Below are 19,247 nucleotides of genomic sequence, written 5' to 3' on the forward strand. Positions count from 1 at the left end.
CCGAGCCAAAGGCAGGGAGCAGCCCCTGGCCGGCGGCCAGCCGTCTCCCTCGCAACTACCTCCCCCAGGCCGGCCGCTCCGCAGAGCGGGATCCTCCTGCCTCCGGTCCTACAAGTCATAGCGCAGAGCAACCCGCGGCAGAGCTGCCAGCCCGCCCGGGGCAACATGTCCGGCACCAAATACGTAGACTCGGAGGTAGGACCGCCGCGCGGACGGAGCCGGGAGGCTGCGAGAGTCCCGAGGACTGCCCCGCCAGTGCCCCGTACCTGCAGCGGCCTGGCCGCCTCGTGCTCCTGCCCGCTGCACTGGCCCGGCCCCGCGGGGCAAGGAGGGCAGCCCGGCGGGGCAAGGAGGGCAGCTCGGTGGTGCAGGAGGGCAGCCCGGCGGGGCAAGGAGGGCAGCTCGGTGGTGCTGGAGGGCAGCTCGGTGGTGCAGGAGGGCAGCCCGGCGGGGCAAGGAGGGCAGCTCGGTGGTGCAGCAGGGCAGCTCGGCGGTGCAGGAGGGCAGCCCAGCGGGGCAAGAAGGGCAACCTGGCGGGGCGAGCGGGCAGTTCAGCGGCGGACCCTGAGGCCGGCGCCCGGAGCGGAGCGGAGGGCGGACAAATAGGCACCTGCGGGCAGTGACAGCAGTCAGGGAAACCCGGCGGTTTGTTCCCTGTAGCTGGGCCGGGGCCGCAGTGAGGTGGCCGAAGTTGCGACCGTACGGAGAGGGGGGTATGTGGGGCGGTGCTGCAGATGGGGCGCCAGCTGGAGAGGGTACGGTAGTGGCCGTGCGGGGAGGGTGTTTAGTGAGGCGCTATAGTGAGGTGTGAGGGGCACGGGGAGCGTGTCGTGCTCCGGTCCGCGCGGCGAGGGCGGCGTGGAGACGGCGAAGTGGGGAAGGCAGTATGGGGAGGGCGGTGTGGGAAGGGCGCTGCCCGTGGGGGCGGTGGCTGCTCCCTCCCCGCTTCGGGCGGCTGCGCTACTCCCGGGGAACGCCGCGGGGAGCGGGACTGGGCGCGGGGGGGGCGGAGCGGGGCGGTGTGGGGCCGAGACTCCTGGCAGCAGGCTCGGACCGTGCCTGGTACCGCGGGGGGGTGGTGGGTGCCCCGCGGCCGCGGTTAAATAGCCGGGGCGAGAGCCGCCCCGCAGCAAGGCTCCCGCCGCTCCGCGGGACCTGGGGCCGCCTCCCACAGCCCGCCCTCCTGCCCTGCCCTGCCCTGCCTTGTCCTGCCCTGCCCTACCGTCCCCTCCCCTTCTCGGTTCGGCTCTCCCCTCCCGCCCGTTCTCCCTCTCTGCAGGGATTTTTGTACACGGCGCCCAGGGAGCAGGGCAACATCTACAAGCCCAACAACAAAATGATGGCAGATGAGCTGGACGAAAAGACGGTGCGCGACGTGCACACCAAAGAGATTGACTTGGTCAACCGAGACCCTAAGCACCTCAACGACGACGTGGTGAAGGTGAGGGGGCCAAGGCGGGACGGAGCGATGGGCAGTGCTGGCCCCGAACAGGTGCCTGTCCTGCCGAGACAGAGTATGCGGGCACTGCCAGCGCGACGATATCCTGCAAACCGCTTCCCTCCACCTGCTGCAGGAGGGAGAGGGCTGGGGAGGGTCATTATTGCTTTATCTTTGTTTTTTTTAAAGGAAGTGGGAGCGCGCAGGAGAGGGGCGGGCGGCGGGTCAGGGTTGCCCGCTGGAGCTCCGCAGAGGCGATGGGGCCGCATCCTCTCGCAGCCAGCGGTGTCCCTCCCCGCCGGGGCCGCTCCTGCCACCGCCGGGGCTTGTGCGGCCCTCCGCAGCCGTGTGTCGGTGGGTTAGCTCTGCAGCCAGGACGTCCCGCCCGGGAGCGAGGCAAAAAAAGTTGCGTGACCTTATGCAATGCCGGTAGAGGGATTTTCCTACCCTCGGGCACGTACAGAGGCAGGGCAGGGAGATGGCACCAAACCAGTACAGGCTGAGAAAGCTGCGCCGCTGGGCACGGCCTGCGGGACACAACACCCTCCCTAAGCCGAGGGCATGCAAAAATCAGAGGTCCTTGTCGTCGTTTAGATTTCTATCCGTGTTTTATTGCGTTTTCCTTGGTGTTTTTCCTTCCCTCGAGAAATGATAAGTCGAAGCAAGGGAGGCAAAATCTAATTATGTTCTTGTCTGGAATTTTTCTTTGGGGTTTTAAATCAGAGTTTTACTATTTTGACAAAGCAGGGTCGATGGAGATTTTTGATTGAAATCACTTTGGTCAGAAATATCACACAAGTGATTTTTCTCTAAGTAGACAAATTTTATACTATGCATGTGAAAACTGAGGATGCTGTCATCTGGGTTTGTCAGAGCCTAGGAAAAATGGGAGTTGCCCAGTTGTAGTGGGTGACTAAGCTGCTAACTGGTTTATTTAGTGTCCAGTAGAGTCAGTGTGTGCAATTCACCATGTTTGTTGGTCAGGAAGACCTGTTGTTGAAAAATATTGTATTATTTGCAGAGAATCAAAAGGCTGGATTCTGGTTCCTGAATGTATGTCAGTAAAATGATTCATGCTGTGTACAGACAGTATATAGCAAGGTCCTGAGTAACCTCAGATGCCATTGACTTTAACACAATCTGAAGGTGCTGAATATGACTAGCCATTGTGCTAGATCAACATTAAGCATTATCCCTTAGAGCAGGCTGTGTCTTTAAGGAACGATTGTCAGGTTTGCAGTCTAGAAAGAAAAGGCATAACGTTTTTACTCATGTGTGTACTTAAGGGTACAAAACTTCCGTTAAAATGACTGATTTTTAAAAGGAGAGGGTAGTTCTTTTTCTTGTACCCACAGAGGAGCAGCTGAGTAGACAGGGAATGCAAGAGCTGAAGAATGGGACTGCATCATGGCGTGTTGCGTACATAACAGAAGAAGTCCCCAAAGCAACCAGGCCTTCTGAGGATGAGTCATAGCCCCCAAGCAAGTAAAAATCTGGGTGTCCACAAACTTAACTAAGGAAAGAAAGCCTGCTGGGAAAAGAGGCAGACCACTGATGGAAAAAAACTTCTAATGACCTTAACTGAAGCATACAAAGCCCATCCTGCACTCTCTGCCTCCCATAGGGACAATGATTAAGAAAGTTTATGTCCAATCATCTGAAAGAAAGTTGAAAAATAAGAATTATAGGATTGGAAAAAAATAAGCTTTTCTGTTTGCCCATTTGAAAAAGTCATGGACCAGCACATTAACTGCAAACCAGCAAACAGCAAGAGTACCAGTACAGCCTCTGTGTGAGCAAGTGAGTTCCTGGTAGTGTGTGAAGTCACATCAAAACACAGACATGTATCAAAATGAATTTGATGTTAACCAGACAGGATCCGTTTTCAATCATAAAACCAGTAGTATTTCCAAAAAATGTGGGTATCGTAAAGCAACATTTTCCATCATGTTGCAAGGATAAATAAGAATTACTTTGCTTTTTTTAAGTATTTCATGGATAGGTCCAACCTGAAAAGTAGAGGAATTTTGTCACAATTTGAGCTTATTTGGACAATGCCTTCAAGTTCAGCCTATTAGATGTAGTGATAAAGTTCAGACCCAGTACTTAGGGAACGGATTTGATTTGGGGTGAAGATGCACAGATTTAATTCCTGCCATAGCTATCAGTCTGTGGTCTCCTTCTGTCACACATTATCCAGGCAGATTATTTAAAAATATGCTTTTAGAAGAGAAGGAGTCCCTTGTCTCAGACAGGTACTGAAAGTCAGAGAGAAAAAGAGTTTGGGAGTGTTGTAAAGCCAGAAATATGGTTCAGGCTGAACTCAAGTTCATTTAGAGCCCTTGCATTTTTTGAGATTCAGAACCTTCTGCTTTTTACTCAGAACTGAATGCATTTCTTACCACTTGAATATGAGGCACAATAGCATGGAAACTGGGGACAAATCAGTCAGCCATGAAATAGAAATGATTAGACAGAGAACGAGGAATCTGCTCTGTAAGCAGCTCTCTAAAAGGCTTCAGTGTTGTCTGCATTCAAATACTTCCCATAGCACATTTTAAAAATAACCCTTGCTTGTGAGAAGCAGGAGACACAATCCCTTGATGTGCAACATAAAACATCTGCATAGCTTCCTCTGCAGCAGATACATAGTGCAGACATCAGTAGGGTAGAGATCCAGGCAAGACGGAGAGGCTCAGTTGAGATCCTTTCATAAAAACTAGACATGTGAGCAGCTTACTACCAAAGTTACTGGTGACCTCAACTTACGGTTTATCTTCAAATTAGCTACCAAGTGGAAGCCAAGTGCTGAGAGCTTTCCAGAAAGTGGGGTGGAAAGGATGGATTTCCGCTCGGAGGGGAATGGAAACGAGGCCTTACCAAACTTGAGGTCTGCAGATAACGGAGATGGCAGCTCTGTCCTAGAGGAAGCACGATCTAGTAAAATCAACAGAATTTCCTTCCTGTTACAATTCCCTCAGGGGGAGCACAAAGGAAGTAGTTTCTTCCTCATTTGACTGCCCTCATGCATCACCTTGGTAGAGAATGTGCAACAGTGGGCTCATTCCCTGAGGTGCGGGCTTGTAAAGTTGGCTAGTCATTCAGGAGGCAACGGGGGGAATCTAGTGATGGACAAACAGCCTCTGTGCACCTGGGAGCTCTCCAAGAGTCATACTGATGATTATACAGCTTTTTGCCTCACAGTTTTATCTATTTCTTATGTCTTTCCCTGGAAAATTCTGCTCTTGGCTTGTGTCCCACAGTTTTTATTGGTGTGTGATAAGACACAAGAAACAAGATAGATAGCTGGTTGCATTTTTTCACTCATTCATTCCCCAATGACCCAGCACTCACGTGAAGGTGTCTGAAGTTCAGCCTTTGCTCTTCCTGTTTCCCAAAACAGTATTTGGGTTTTCCACAGTGTGGCTAAATTACAGCTTTCCAACTCTTTGGAGTTCAAAGTTTCTCAAAGTGTCTGTGGTCAAATCTGCACAAAGTTTACTGGAAGAAGCAGAGGAGGAAGCCTGTTCTCCTGCAGCTTGTGCTTCTCAGTACATCTTGCTTCTTGCTCAGGGTGGGGATGAACCTTGCAACCAACCCTGCAGAGTCTGCTTCTTAGTGATTAGGGAGAACCAAACGTGCAGTTGCACCTGCAGCCAGGTTCACTTTTTCTCCTGTGGTGGTGTGCCAGGAAGAAAGGCCTAAGCCTAGTCTACCATCCAGAACATCATTATTATTTTTTTTTAAACAAGTGGTGTCTATCTGGTGTTTGTTGCATGAATCCTTTTCTCTCTGGAAAAAAATACCAGTACTTGACTTCAGATGTAAGGATGCAGAGCTTTTGAACCAAGTTTTAACCAGTTAATTCATGCCTTTCACTTAAAGCTAATACCATTAAGGGCAATTCAGCTCACTGCAAGGAAAAGTCTGGAATTTCTAGTCAGATGTTGACAAATACCTTAACACCCTTGTGTGGGCATTAGGGAGGAAAGTATTACTCAGCCGTTTTAAAGCCATTTACAGTTTCTCCCACTTTCTAATAAGAGAGGCCTTTTCAACAGCAGTTTGCTGTTTTATTTAGTCCTTCACAATTACAGTCCCTCCCTGTTGCACTGAGCATGGTTTGCGAGGCTTCCCACCTCCACACCTGAGAAGGAAAGCAGGAATCACCCCCTGCTCTGTATGGATGGCTGGGAGGTCTAAGGGGCTGAGGACTATCACTCAGCCTGGAAGGAATGGAGTTCTGCTTTTCAACATGATATAATGAGAGAAAAGCCAAGCTCGGTCACCTGCTTTTTTCTGAAACAAGGATTTAAGTGAAATTTAATGCAAAACCTCTTTCTTTGTTTTCAGATATTGTTAAAAACCCTGAGAAAAATAGATAAATATATGTTTAACTGGATTAATGCAAACACATAAGTATATAAAAATAAATATGTGTGTGTATGTTCTAATCCAAGCATGTCATGTGGACTCTTGCTGTCAGCAGTGATGAAAGTTAGATGCCTCTGGAGGCAGATTCACATCACAGAGTTGAGGCTTAACCCTGGGATGTGAGAAATGATGCTCTCAAAGGAAGTATTTCTCTCTATTGATGGCCCATGTAGCTTAGACATGCCACCTTACTTATATGTAACTGCTTAAATGAACTTATTCTGAAACTTTGTGTCATACTAATGTCCAGCTGTGGGGTTTATATGTAGAATGCAGGAATAAACAAATGTTTGACTTTGGCTACTCACATGATACAATTCTGTTTCTAACATTTTTTTCCCAAAGCTAGTCTAGGAGTGAGAGTTTCAAAACTTGAGTAATTACGAATGCCAGTTTATATGAGGACTGTGCGAGGTTTTGGAGTTTTGAAAAACAATTTTCTTGCGCATTAATTAGGAGATTCCAGATATAGAATTTCTGAATGTCTGTAAGATTACAGATAAAAATGACATCTGTCCTAATGAAAGTTTCTTTCTCAAACAAAATGTGTTTGAATTTAAGCTCATAGTATTATTAAAGCCTTATGCACTGCCTTCTTGCTTAGCTTGATGAACATGACTCAGAATTCCATAGGAAAATGTTCATTTGATGGCCACAGGGACAGAGCCAACAGTTTAGGATATTCCCTTTGCTGGTATTTATTGGAGGCTATCTCAGATTCAGAGGAGATAAATACTTATTTTTTCCCGATAAATTTCACAGAAGTTGGCCTATGTGTTAGAAAGGACAATTCATTTTAGAGTTTTTAACCCTCTATATGGGTAAAAATACAATCTTCTGTTGCAGAGAGTATGGATGTCTAAAACAAACAGAAAAATTGAAAACCAAAACTCTCCAGGGGGAAGAGGGATAAAGGTATTTAGTACAGTGGTCTGCCCATGGGGTCCCCAGTGAGAACTTTATCTTCATTGTATTTTAGGCAACAGAGAGAAGAAAATGCGAATTAATTTGGATGATTCTACAATACTTGTTATCTGTAGAAAACTGAAGAGAGATACAGTTCTAAACTATGACAACTTTGTATTTCCCACTGCTCTCAAATACCCTTGTAATAAACAGACAGAAGGATGAAATCCACATTGGCAATTGATTTTTTGAGCTTTTTCGTCAAGAACTACCATCTCTCTTTTCCAGACAAATGACAATAATAAAAACCATGTTGGACCAAAACAGATTTCTTATTTTGAAGATGAAAGAGAAGTTATGCCATTTAATTTAATTTTATCTGATTTATTGGTGAGGCAGGTTTAACTCTATTAGTCCCTTAATATTTTTCTGGCAGATTTCTTATGAAAATGTCTTTTGATAGTTTTAAAACAAACTTTGAATTTTATTCAATATTATTCTTGTCAGAAATTACATCATGAAATTAGCATTCAAAAGGACAAATAGTTTCTGTACCACTATCCCTGCTCTAATGAGCACATTAATTGAAAAAACTTGCACCCAGTTTTTCTTCAGGATAGTCAAGGAACTGTGCTGTAGGTGTTTGTGAAGCAGTACAAACATGGAGTTTCATCATAGAATCATGGAATGGTAGGGGTTGGAAGGGACCTTTAGAAATTGTCTAGTCCAACCCCCCTGCAGAAGCAGGTCCACCTAGATCAGGTCACACAGGAAAATCTCCAGGCAGGTCTTGAAGACCTCCAAGGAAGGAGACTCCACAACCTCCCTGGGCAGCCTGTGCCAGTGCTCTATCACCCTCACAGTGAAATAGCTTTTTCTTAGATGGAACTTTTTGTGTTCCAGCTTCATCCCATTACCCCTTGTCCTGTAGTTTGTCCATAGTCCTCTATTTATCTGGTCCATGTACTTTATTTTTGAATAAATGGGAACTGATAAATTCAGCTTCGTAGACAAGAAGTGCGAAGATGCTCTCACAGCTGAAGGTGAAAGCATCACATTCCATATCCAAACACCTGATGTGCTGAATTTATACTCATAGTTCAAAAAAAGTCTAAGGGAGTCTCATAGATGGATTGCAACACTTCCTCTGTCAACTGTGAAATCCTGTCTTGGAATTCATACAAATGCTAAAAAAAGTATAAAATCCTATAGACCTCAGCCATAAAGTATCCTGTTCTTTCATGAAGTCCAGGTTCATATATCTCTGTTCTAGAGCAGTTTATTGCAAGACCAGAACAATAGACTAATAATGTCTTTATTTTTAAGAAATAGTCCATATTTAAGGATTGATAACTTAAGATGAACCATAAGAAACACAACTTTCTAAACAGGAGAAATGGAGAAGCATTTTTTTTTTTAAAGAACAGAGAGGCAACTGGGCATCATGCACTCTCACTGTCAGCAATAAGCATAATCAGGGAGAAATGAGGAAAAAGGTGAGAACAATTTCCTGAGAAAGTATTGCAGCAGTTAACAGGAGTGTGTCTGTGGGTACAAATGATAAAAAGAAAAAAGTGGTTTCACCATTTAAAGCACTCTCCAAAGGTGCCTGTGTCTCTCCACAAACTACTAAAGAATCTATACAGTCACTGTATTTCTATTTCCCATTAGTGTGTAAATTTAGAAGGGATGAAGGCAGAACAAGTTCTAAAAAGTTCTACTTAATAGCAGTTTGTCACCTTAAATAGCAGGTCATTAAATCTACATTGAAGGCACTATAATAATATGATTTAAATATAACGTATTATATGTATAAGATTAAAAAAAATAATAGTAATTCTGTTTAAAGAATATCTTTATTTCTGTTACCGTTTCTGGATTCTGGTTAACTCAAGAACCCACTGGAATCAATGGAAGAATTCCCACTCTCAGTAGTGTAGTCAAAACTTCACCTTTTTCTCCATGTTCACCGTATTGATCAATACACTTCTTTAAACACACAGAAGGACAGACATACCTACATCAGAGTTCTTTGCTAAAATAGTCGTATCAAACAAGGATCTGTGCAACATGAAACAAATAATAAAATGAAGAAAACTTCTTAAGAGTTTATCTTTGAGAAAACTGCAATAACCTCCCAGCAGTTTCCAGGGTGGAAAATAGCCACTTTATTTTCTGACTGCTTACTCTGACAGCATCAACATTTTTCCAAGAAACTGGCTGACATGATATCCCCATCTGCACAGGAAGCTTCTGTGTGTTTCACAGAGGTGCAGATGTCTCCATGAAGCTGCTAGTCCTTCCTTCTGCTGGACTAGGATAGGCAAGTGCTTCAGGAAGAGATCTCTGGGAATGGCTGGTTGCTACGGTGCTGACCCATTGTCATCAGTTGCATTTTTCTCAGGAATTGAGCCTGCCCATTGCCTATCTGATAAAAGAGAGCCCATCACCAGGGCTTTTCTGGTATATAATCAGTAATTCAGCAGGGGCAGGGAGCAGGAGATTGTTCTCTTAGTAATTAGTAGCAAATTATTTTTTGGCTATTTTCATTGATTGTCAGACTGTGAAACAGTGATCTGCAGTCACAGCCTTTTTCTAAGTCATGGCATTGTTTAAAATTTTCCATAAACCACTTGAATATTTGTTATGTGGGCAGTAGGGAACACTCCGGACCAGACTGGTTTTCTTCTCTGGATAGAAGAGCGTAGTCCTTCAACTCTTCTTTCCAACATGAATATCCTTGTTTGTTAAAGCATTGTTTGCTTTTCTGGCATACTCTAGAGTACTCAGGAAAGATTCACGATTTCCATTAAGACATCTGCCAGCCAAACACTTTTCTTGCCATGTTATGGAAAGCAGGCCCAGAGAGACAGGGAATGTAAGGCAAATTCATTGGTTGATTTGAATAATGAACAGGGGTGGAACAATTCTTCATGTTGTTTAGGGTTTCATTCACTTTGGAATTACTTGTGTGTCATTTTTCTGCACTTAACCAGCTTTACACAAAAACTGTGGTCCTAGACATCTGTGTTCATGGCATCTCTTTTTTGTGCAAGAGTAAGTATTCTGCCCACTGTTCCGGCCAGTCCCCAGGAGGGCAGTGTGTTCTGAAGGCAGAGTTCAAAGTTGACAGGCAGAACCTACTCTTGCTGCACCCCAGCTTGGAGGGACTCGTTGGGTTCTCTTGTTAGATCCTTGCTAGCACACCAAGAGTCAAGGTGATTTTTGTCTTGTGATGGAACTTATCACATCCTTGAACACTGCTGGATGTTTCTGTTTTGTAGTCACCCATGCTGTAGCCTGACGCTCATATCAATAAGAATAGAACGAGTTTTGCCTTCACTGCATACCTGACAGCACCCGATTTTTGCTCTTAAAAACAATTAGTGAGGAAGTACAACATCTAGGCATCATGAAGCTCTATGTTTTCAGGAATAAAATACCACCTTGTCTACGTAACTGCAGTTAAACATTTGTCAGATGGAGATGATACAGTACTTCCGAAAGAGTGAATGAGTCTTCTTGTATCTGGGAGGTGAGTGAAGGGAGAACAGCTTTACTCCTTCAGGTTCCAACACCTCCCATGCTCTTTCCTTCTGATTCAATAGAAGCAACCTTAAATGTCTTTTCATCATTTTCTGATAAATTTTGTCAGTGGTTAGGAAGACAAGCATCAGCAGATGTGGAAACATGGTATTTCAAAGGGTCAAGGAAATATTTAGGTGTTTAGCTGATATCACAGATGTAACAGAATGATTGTGAGCTTACAGCACAACTTTTTTTCTGCTGCTGTGATGCCTTTGTTCTCCAAGCGCTGTAACTGGCAATTTTTAAGTTCCAACTAGTCTGTGGAAGGACAAAAACTAATAATGATCTCATACACTCATGCATTTTCTTACTTTTAATAACACACACCACAGCATTCTCCAAAGTCAGTAGTGCTGCCCCAGTCCTGAACGTCACCTCCCAAATGTGATTCATTCCATACAATGGCTTGTCATTTTGTGATCTTTAAAGGATATTGAATGCATTAAATGTGCATTAAATGCAAATAGCATTTATCACAACAGGAAAAAAAACCCACATTTTTTTTCTATATGTCTGTTTCAAGTCTTATAGGTACACAATATGATTTGGTGAAATAATATAAAGCTTACAGTCTCGGTATCAGGAAAGTATCTCTTTAAAACCAGCACAGGGCAAGCAGTAAAGACAGTTTTCATACTCGGTGCTGAAATTGTAAAGAAAATTAGTTTGTGACTCCTTTTTGTATAAATATACGTTCGGACTTGCCTGTAGCCCTGATCTGGCAAAGCATGTAAGCCTAATGACATCAGTGGGACAGTTCACGTTTGTCGGGTCATGTGCAGATCAAGTGGTTTGCCTGGTTGTAGATATTAGTGATCAATCAAGAGAGTTCCAGTAAAGATTTGAGCACCTTTTCACTCACTCCAAAAGATATTGATGGCATTAAAAAACATAAGCATTCTCAGCACTTGTTTGGCTTCCTCCTCAGTGGAGCAGTGATGGTGACTGTCTGTGTGCTGAACTGCGTGCTGTGGGCACAGTAGCAGCACCCAGCCACCACACATAAAGGTTTGAATAATTATAGTTGCAATCACAGAAATGTAGATTAGGTCAAAGCCCTCATCAAATGCTCATACCTTAATAATTTTTTTTTTTTTTCTGATAAACCCAGCATAGTACATTTTTCTACATAACAGATATTACGTATCTCAAAGAACAAACTTTTGAGGAGAAACACAACTGGTAAGTTAGCAATTTGAGGTTGGCATGTAACACACCTTTCCAGCCTGCCAAGTTTTGATAGGGAGGGACTAAAGTGGCACGGTCAACAGGTTAACTATTTATATATAAGGCATATATTCTTGAGTTGGCTGGACGGGTTTTTTTTTTGAGAAAACGGTGACTTCACACTGCAAAGTTTTTTTTTTTCTTTACTAAGGTTTTTTTCTTCAAACAGACTTTCAATAAAGAAGACAAATTCCCCATACCATTTCCCTTTCTTGTAAATAAATCTCTTTTAGAATCAAAGCAGGTTCCTTAATTTCCTGATAAAAGTTTAATAAACATATACAGAGCAAAAGAAGCTGCACTAATTCTCATAGCAGAATCAGACAAAAGCTTCAAGCAATTTGAAAACTGGCTTTACTGAACTGAATAGTAGGAAACAAAGAATAGCTGAAGTCAGGAAGTGTATTGTAGACATGGAACAGGAGTTGATAGTGTTTAATAGCTTTGGCTGAAATAGAAGGCTGTAGTGAGTTATTAGCATCCTTTAGAGGGTCACAACAAATTTCCTTTACTTCTCTCCTTGTCACAGTGAACGTGCCTGTTTTCATTAGCTTGGCAAATAACCCAACGGGATTTCACAGCACACACTGACAGCTCTGGAGGAACAAACTGTATGCTGAACATGCAATCTACTGAACGAGACCTGTGCCTAACCCATGCGTGCCTTTATGTTGATAAAACAGTTGCTCACAGATCTACATGCACATGATGCTTTGGCAAAAGCAATCTCAAAAAAAAAACCCACTAAAAAAAAGGTATCTTATCCTTGTAACCAGTTAGATTAATTTTCAGAAATCTTTCAGAAGTCTTTCATCCCTAGGATCATATTTCTGACTACTTCTCTTTCTTCTGTCAGTCCTATTTTTACTTGACTTAGTTCAATTAGACTCCCTTTATCAGTATGATGACACTCACCATCACTGAGTGCTACTGAACTAAAAAACAGAGGACAGTAATAGCAGGGACTGAGGAGTGAATAATCCAAGTGATGTAAGTATAACCTATAGCAAGGCAAAATGCATCCAGGCACTTATTCCTTCTACTGCCTGTGGAGGACTTATCTTTATGAGTTTAAAACAGGATCTTTCATGGGAGTGGTTCAGTGCAGGAAGAATCTGGGTGATATCTCAGTTCCTGCAGCATAAGGACTTATCTGTATTCCCTGAACAGTGAAATAAATAGTTATTTCCCAGCCAGTGGGTCTGTATGTGATCTGTTGGCAGCCGAGAAGCAGAACAGCACAGATTACTTCAACTGCTTGTCTGTCTTTATTTAAACTATACACCTCTGTGCTAAGTCTGGCTTTGACAGCACTGCAGAGGTTTGTGTTCCAGTTGTAGCTGGACTGTCTTGACATGTACATAATTTCATAACATTTGTAGGACTTTCAGGAAGGTAACAGGTTTATTTTAACTCTATATTCAACTGAGAGTTTTCAGACTTGCCAGACTGGTTTTCTGTCTTTTCATTCTCAAGTTCAGTTTGGTACCTCCTGTATTCAAACTGTAGCAATATAGAATGTGAGACTTGGGCAGTAGCAAAATAGGTAGAACGTGGTATTGGTCCATCAAGTATAATTCCTACAAGGCCATCTGTTCAACTTCTGTGCATTGTTAAGAGCATTCTGAGAGCTGTGGAAATTGCTCCAAGAAAGAAGCCTCTCTACAGTTGATGGTGGCATGAACACAGTGGTGGTATTATCACAGAATCATTAAATCGTTTATGTTGGAAAAGATCTTTAAGATCCAATGACAGAGTGATTCCTGAATACTTTTAGGACAACTGTGTTTGACTTGAGCTGGGAAATCCTGACCTAAGATATATAATAAACGTTGTAATATTAGCATCATCTTCTGGAATGAGGACAGGGATGTCCATCTGGAAATGTTACATGGTGTAGTTCTTCTATTGACTCCCCAGGACTAACTCCATGGACATCCTGGAACACACAGCAGGCTAAAGCATTAGTTACGGAGAATCACGATTACTGAAGGTTTACAATTTGATTTGAAAACCAGTGAGTTTACTGGCTTCTATTTTCAGTAAAACATTCATTACAATAAATTATTTTAAAAGGAATCAAATTATGGGCCAGTCTTACTGTTTATTTTTAAAATTCTAAGAAAGTCACATTAACCTATGTTTTGTTTTTGCATGCCAAAAATATGCTTTGCTGATAAAATAGTTCCCACTTAACTAAATTAAAGATGTAACCATTAAAAGGCTGATGGAGCTCAACGCAAATGTGCTTTCCTAATAAGATTTACTAGACTCTATCACAACTGAACTGAATAAAGAGACTTTAGGCATGGCAACTGGTAGGAAGGATGCCAATAAATTACCAGAAATTATAGAATAAGAGGCTGTGCTCAACTTCGTGTAGTAGAATTTTTTTGAGAAACAACTTGATTTTGCTCTCATCACCTTGGGTTTTGCCATCAAGCACGCATTTTTATTATCAGATTTCAAGGCAAACATTGATGATAAGCCAAGAGCACTCCCCATTCACTTTGAAAATGAGCTAATGCGGGATACGGGCTACAACAAAGTTTGCTTTTGAATGGCTGCAGAAACAGATACTGTACACATGCTGGCTGGTATATTCCAAAGAAGAAAATATACTTGCTCCATTAACTCAGGCATGCATTTTTTTCAACATATGTGCTCAGTTGAATGGGCTTAATTTCAGTGAACAAGATACAAATCTTGAAATCATCTATGGGGGGTGAGCAGGAGGAGAGGGCAGGAACAGATATAAGACAATTAGATGCCATCATCAGTAGATAGCATTGACTTCTCCATTTAAACATCTACAACCTTTTCTTATGTCTTTCTTTCATGATACAGTCCTAAAATCCCGTGATTGATACAAAGCCATCTGATTATTTCATTTCGTAAAAGATCACACTACATCCAGAAAGTCCTTTGATCTGTCTTACTAGAATGCTGCTAACTTTTAATGACTAATTCACATAATTATTTTATGGTCAATGTGCTTCATACAGTTAATTTTTGGTCAGTTTTTTAGCCCCCAAATGTGAACTTTGCTATGTCATAATCTAACAGTAAAAATAAAGAGCACATTGTGGGCTGTGCTGCCTTCCCCAGAATTAGTTATTTCTACCAGAGCTTCAATCTTGCACTAACTGAAATTCCAGAACCCAAATAATTTCTAATTTCCTGTCTTTGCTCCACTGTGAACGTAGTGCACTTTCTATGCTGTCTGTAGACACTGATTTCAAGAAACTCTTTCTAAGATTTGTACCAAAAATTCACGTGCATGACCTACAGAAGTGGAGGTCATTACATACCCTCAGAAATATTGCAGAATAGAACTGTGATTCAGACTCTTTTTTTGTTTTATCCTCTTGTAGCTATTATTTAAAAATACTGATTTTCAAAAAGGCTCTATATGCCTTCATGCAGTGCACAGCACTGAGGTTTGTTCCTTGGGTACTCTGCCTATGCAAAGTCTGCCATTGGTTTATGTGGAGATAGAATTTCAACCCAAATACTACCTTTAGGTGTGACGGTGATGATGAATTCCCATCCCAAGGAATCATAGATCACTTTCGTATCACTAGACTCTAGTTCAATACAACTGACAAAAGAGGAGTTTTATAGTTTGCATTATATGATGTCTAGAGAGGAGTACTGGCAGAGAGTGAGGTTTAGGCCCAGTAATACATTGATGTTAGGCATTCAAGATATTTGATATCACAGCTGATTCGGAAATTTCCTGTCAAGGATTTTCAAGAGAACTGCACCTAGACTGTGCAGTTTTGCTTTGGAAATTTGGGTTTTGTTTAAGAAACTGGAAAGTCCAGTGGTTTTATATTATTTTTATATTTTTATATTATTTTTCTGTTTGAAGGTGATTGAAGATTCAACAGGAGAGAGGGAGGAGTTATTTCCAATTATTATGTATATTTCAGATTGATTATGAGCCTTTTCCTACAGTGTAATCAACACTTAACACTGAGTGTATGTATATTTACCTCCTCCCAGCATGCTAAGGTACTGTTGTCTGAATTTCTGAGGCTATTGGCCCATATCATAGTTACCCCATTCCTATAAATCTTCACTTAACGGCAGCATTATCATCTCACTTTGAGATCAGACCCAGGAAGGTAATTTGGTTTTCTTTCATCTAATTTAAACAATCTTTTAATTTCTTGAAGAGAAATAGTGTTGTGATGTTCTCTTTCCTGTTGAATACAGTACCTATACAATTGCTTGTGCTAAGTTAAATATCCTGTATTGTGGGTTATGTCAAACACATTTGTGTGACATGGAGCTGAACCATCACTGCAATTCTGTTAATTTTCTAATAGAAATGTTATGACAAAAAAGCTTCCTGAATAGCTCAGTATTTCAACAGAGGAGCTGTGAAATACACATGTTGGAATGCACTGCTTCCTCAGGTGACTGTCTGAACAATTTATGAACAGTCAAAACTATGAAAAATGTGGAAGAGTGTGTTCCTTCTAAATATTCATATGTTAGCCTGGAGATGTCTTTCATGAACAGTGTTATCACGTAAACAGGATAGACTAGCACAAAACAGCTCTAATGTGAAGAGCCTCCGTGTATTCAGTAAGGTGAAAGAGCTCCCTAACGCTTTCAGGCTGAAGAGGAGCTCCAACTGATGCAGATCTAAATCCAGAATTTTATTTTTCAGTATATCAAGAACTATCTATGCCTGTTTCAAAGTATATATTTAAATAGCTAGCCTCACCATTTTTTCACTGTCAAAATTCAGCAATGGAATACAAGGAAGAATGGTAAAATCTGGTGGATAAAACATATTTGATTGATACACACTTGAGGTTTGTAAAAAGTCAAAATAGTGACTTCATTTATTCCATTCATAAAGACAAGAAACAGTTAAGTTAGGCAATGAAAGCATGGTCATTCTGGTCACCTGGTTTCCCCCTTAAGCAGACTTCAAAGGCACTGTGTATCCTTAGGACAGCAGAAGGCGAGGAAGGTATATTCAGTTTTATGGACATCTCCATCTAGAAGTCACATGTCTAGTTTTGAACTAATCATTGAAGTTCCCTGTCAGTCCTTGGAAAAACATGGTTACTGAAGATTCTTGGGTTCAATGGTATCTTAAAGTTATTTGAATGGCATTGAGATGTAAGTACATTCTTCAGTATTCACAGGGGACCATTGCTCTCCAGGAAGGTGTTTCTGGACTCCAGCATTGATATGAACGTCTGACTGACCTGACTTTGTGTTCTTTGCTGCAGATTGATTTTGAAGATGTGATTGCTGAGCCAGAGGGAACACACAGCTTTGATGGGATTTGGAAGGCCAGTTTTACCACCTTCACTGTAACAAAATACTGGTTTTATCGTTTACTATCAGCAATCTTTGGCATTCCTATGGCTCTCATCTGGGGCATCTACTTTGCCATTTTGTCCTTCCTGCACATCTGGGCGGTGGTGCCATGCATAAGGAGCTACCTGATCGAGATCCAGTGCATTAGCCGCGTCTATTCTATCTGCATCCACACGTTCTGCGACCCACTGTTTGAGGCTATAGGCAAAGTGTTCAGCAGCATCCGAGCCACAGTACGGAAAGAGATTTGAGAGACGTTACAAGGAGCGCTATCAGCCTGGGAAGGGGGTAGGGGTTTTGTGTTGTTTGGAGTGTTTTGGTGCCAGTTTCCTGTTTCCCAATGCAACATACAGCAACTAGTGGTGAATACACTGGCCCAAAACAAATAATCACTTCCTCAGTTTCTTTTTGTACTGTTTATTCTTACTGGACTACTTGCCTCTCTTTTTCGCTTTCTTTCCTCCCTTCAGTTTGCATTTCAAACTAACCTTAAATGGCTATAATTCCTTGACGGCTGCATAGCATTCTGCTGGCTGTTGAATTCAGAGACTGAAGTGCTGGATGCCTTTTTCTCTCACCCTTTTTTCCTTGTGAGATAAATCCACAGTAATACTGAAGATCGACAAAAATGCTTTCCAACACTATAAAGCCGTTCATTTTATTGTGGCAAAAGAACACAGAGCTATTGCAGCAGAGTGAACGTGACCAGCTGGCACGTTTTAGAAGAATGTTCTTTTTCAATTGGATTGTCAGTTGACTGCAGCTATTTACAGCCATGGTCAGATATGGTGCACTACAAACAAATCAGTTAAGTAAACAAATTACTGAGCTAATATATATCCTGAAAATCTAACACTTTATCAAGTTGGAGACATTAACATGTGAAAGCTTTTCATGTGCGCAAAAAGCTTTGGTCAGTGCCTTCCTGTCTTATCCTCTCTTGGAAGTTCGCATCCGGCCGTTTCTCAACCGTTGCTAGGATTGCAGAAGCAATCTGCAGTTGAGAACTAAAGCTGGTCATTATGGAAATGTTTTCCTGACTGTGACTTTTGACACATCCCTTAGCAAGTATTTAGGTGCTTATCTCATAAGCGGCTTCTTTTTTTTTTCCCAAAAGTATTCCTGTAAATACATATCGCAGGTATGCCAGAGATAACCCTGAGTTACAAGGAAAATGGTGTGCCAAACACAAGCCACTTGAGGCCAAGGCAGAGCTGCCCCTGAGAGAAGCTTTCCTGTCATCTCTCAAAACTTCCTTGTCAGCAGAAGTCAGCATGCCACTAGCACACAGATTATTTTCTGGAGAACTGATGCTTTGCTGAGTCTAAACTAATCCATCACAAGAGGTGGTTTAGAAACTTTACATTTGTGGGTTGATCTGTTTGTTTTCGGCTGAGCTGCAACATCACGAAGTCTTAAACAGAGGTGTTGTGTGAAACTACCGTGTTGCAAAGTGCAAGGCCTAGAAAGCAAAGCCTTTGTGACATGTTTTGATGCTGTGACCTGCAGGAGCTTTTTGCCTTCATGATTATACTGTGTTCAGAGATGCACTCTGCATCCTCATACATTTTTCCATTTGTAAAGTATTGTGAGGCTAATCAGCTTTATTTTAAACCTGAGCCTGCTCCAGTCAGGATCTCCAGCAAACCAGTTCTTGACCTCAGAGAGTGCAAGGTTTGGCCCTTGGGATGAGCACGGAGCTGTCTGGTACACCTACAGCTTTTTTATTTAGCGCTGGTATTTCACATATTGCTTTGTCTAACACAGGAGTGCCTTTGGTTCATTTTCTGCCAAAGCATTGAAAACTTAGGAAATGCTGCATTTTTTAATTGGGGGGTGGGGAGAGTAAGGGAGAGGGTGCACAAAAATACAAAGCTATTAACTACTATTGTTTGCATTTAAAACAGACACTGGTATGGATATAGTTTTATGTTTTTCTATGTACATAATGAAGAGTGTACTATTGTAGGTTTTTTCAGTTTTAAAAGCAAGTGAGACTGTAAACAAGAAATATTTTATCTTTTTATGAGGCAAATCACTCTGAAGAAAACCTTCTTGATTTACCATATAAACCACATATCCTGAAAGATGTCTGTCCACTTAGAGTTATTAGTCCCTAATCCAAATACATTGCTGATCCAAGACATTTACATTGTTGTTATACACTTACACATATAACTGACACTTTATTTTTTAAATTCTGCATGTACATTAAAGACTACAATAAAAAGATGTTTAATGGTAGCTCCTGTCTGACTTCTTTTTTCTTGAAAGTCATGTGAACGAATCTCATATTATTAGGGTGAAA

The 19,247-nt window shown here is 42.0% G+C and overlaps 1 protein-coding gene across 1 annotated transcript; it reads left to right on the forward strand.

Annotated features, from left to right (window-relative positions):
* On the forward strand, nt 1–19,183 carry CAV1 (caveolin 1). The gene is made up of 3 exons (XM_062017626.1): nt 1–195; nt 1,280–1,441; nt 16,849–19,183. The coding sequence occupies exons 1-3, from the start codon at nt 166–168 to the stop codon at nt 17,188–17,190; spliced, it is 534 nt and encodes a 177-aa protein (XP_061873610.1). The 5' UTR covers nt 1–165; the 3' UTR covers nt 17,191–19,183.
* Nucleotides 19,184–19,247: the final 64 nt, after the last annotated feature.

Source organism: Colius striatus, chromosome 1 (assembly GCF_028858725.1).
Source record: "Colius striatus isolate bColStr4 chromosome 1, bColStr4.1.hap1, whole genome shotgun sequence".
NCBI lineage: Eukaryota > Metazoa > Chordata > Aves > Coliiformes > Coliidae > Colius > Colius striatus.

Excerpts from the sequence above, each read along its gene's own strand:
- CAV1 (XM_062017626.1), top strand. The coding sequence starts at position 166 with ATGTCCGGCACCAAATACGTAGACTCGGAG. Across the intron at positions 196-1,279 it reads CCAAATACGTAGACTCGGAG|GGATTTTTGTACACGGCGCC; the intron begins GTAGGACCGCCG and ends CCCTCTCTGCAG. Across the intron at positions 1,442-16,848 it reads TCAACGACGACGTGGTGAAG|ATTGATTTTGAAGATGTGAT; the intron begins GTGAGGGGGCCA and ends TCTTTGCTGCAG.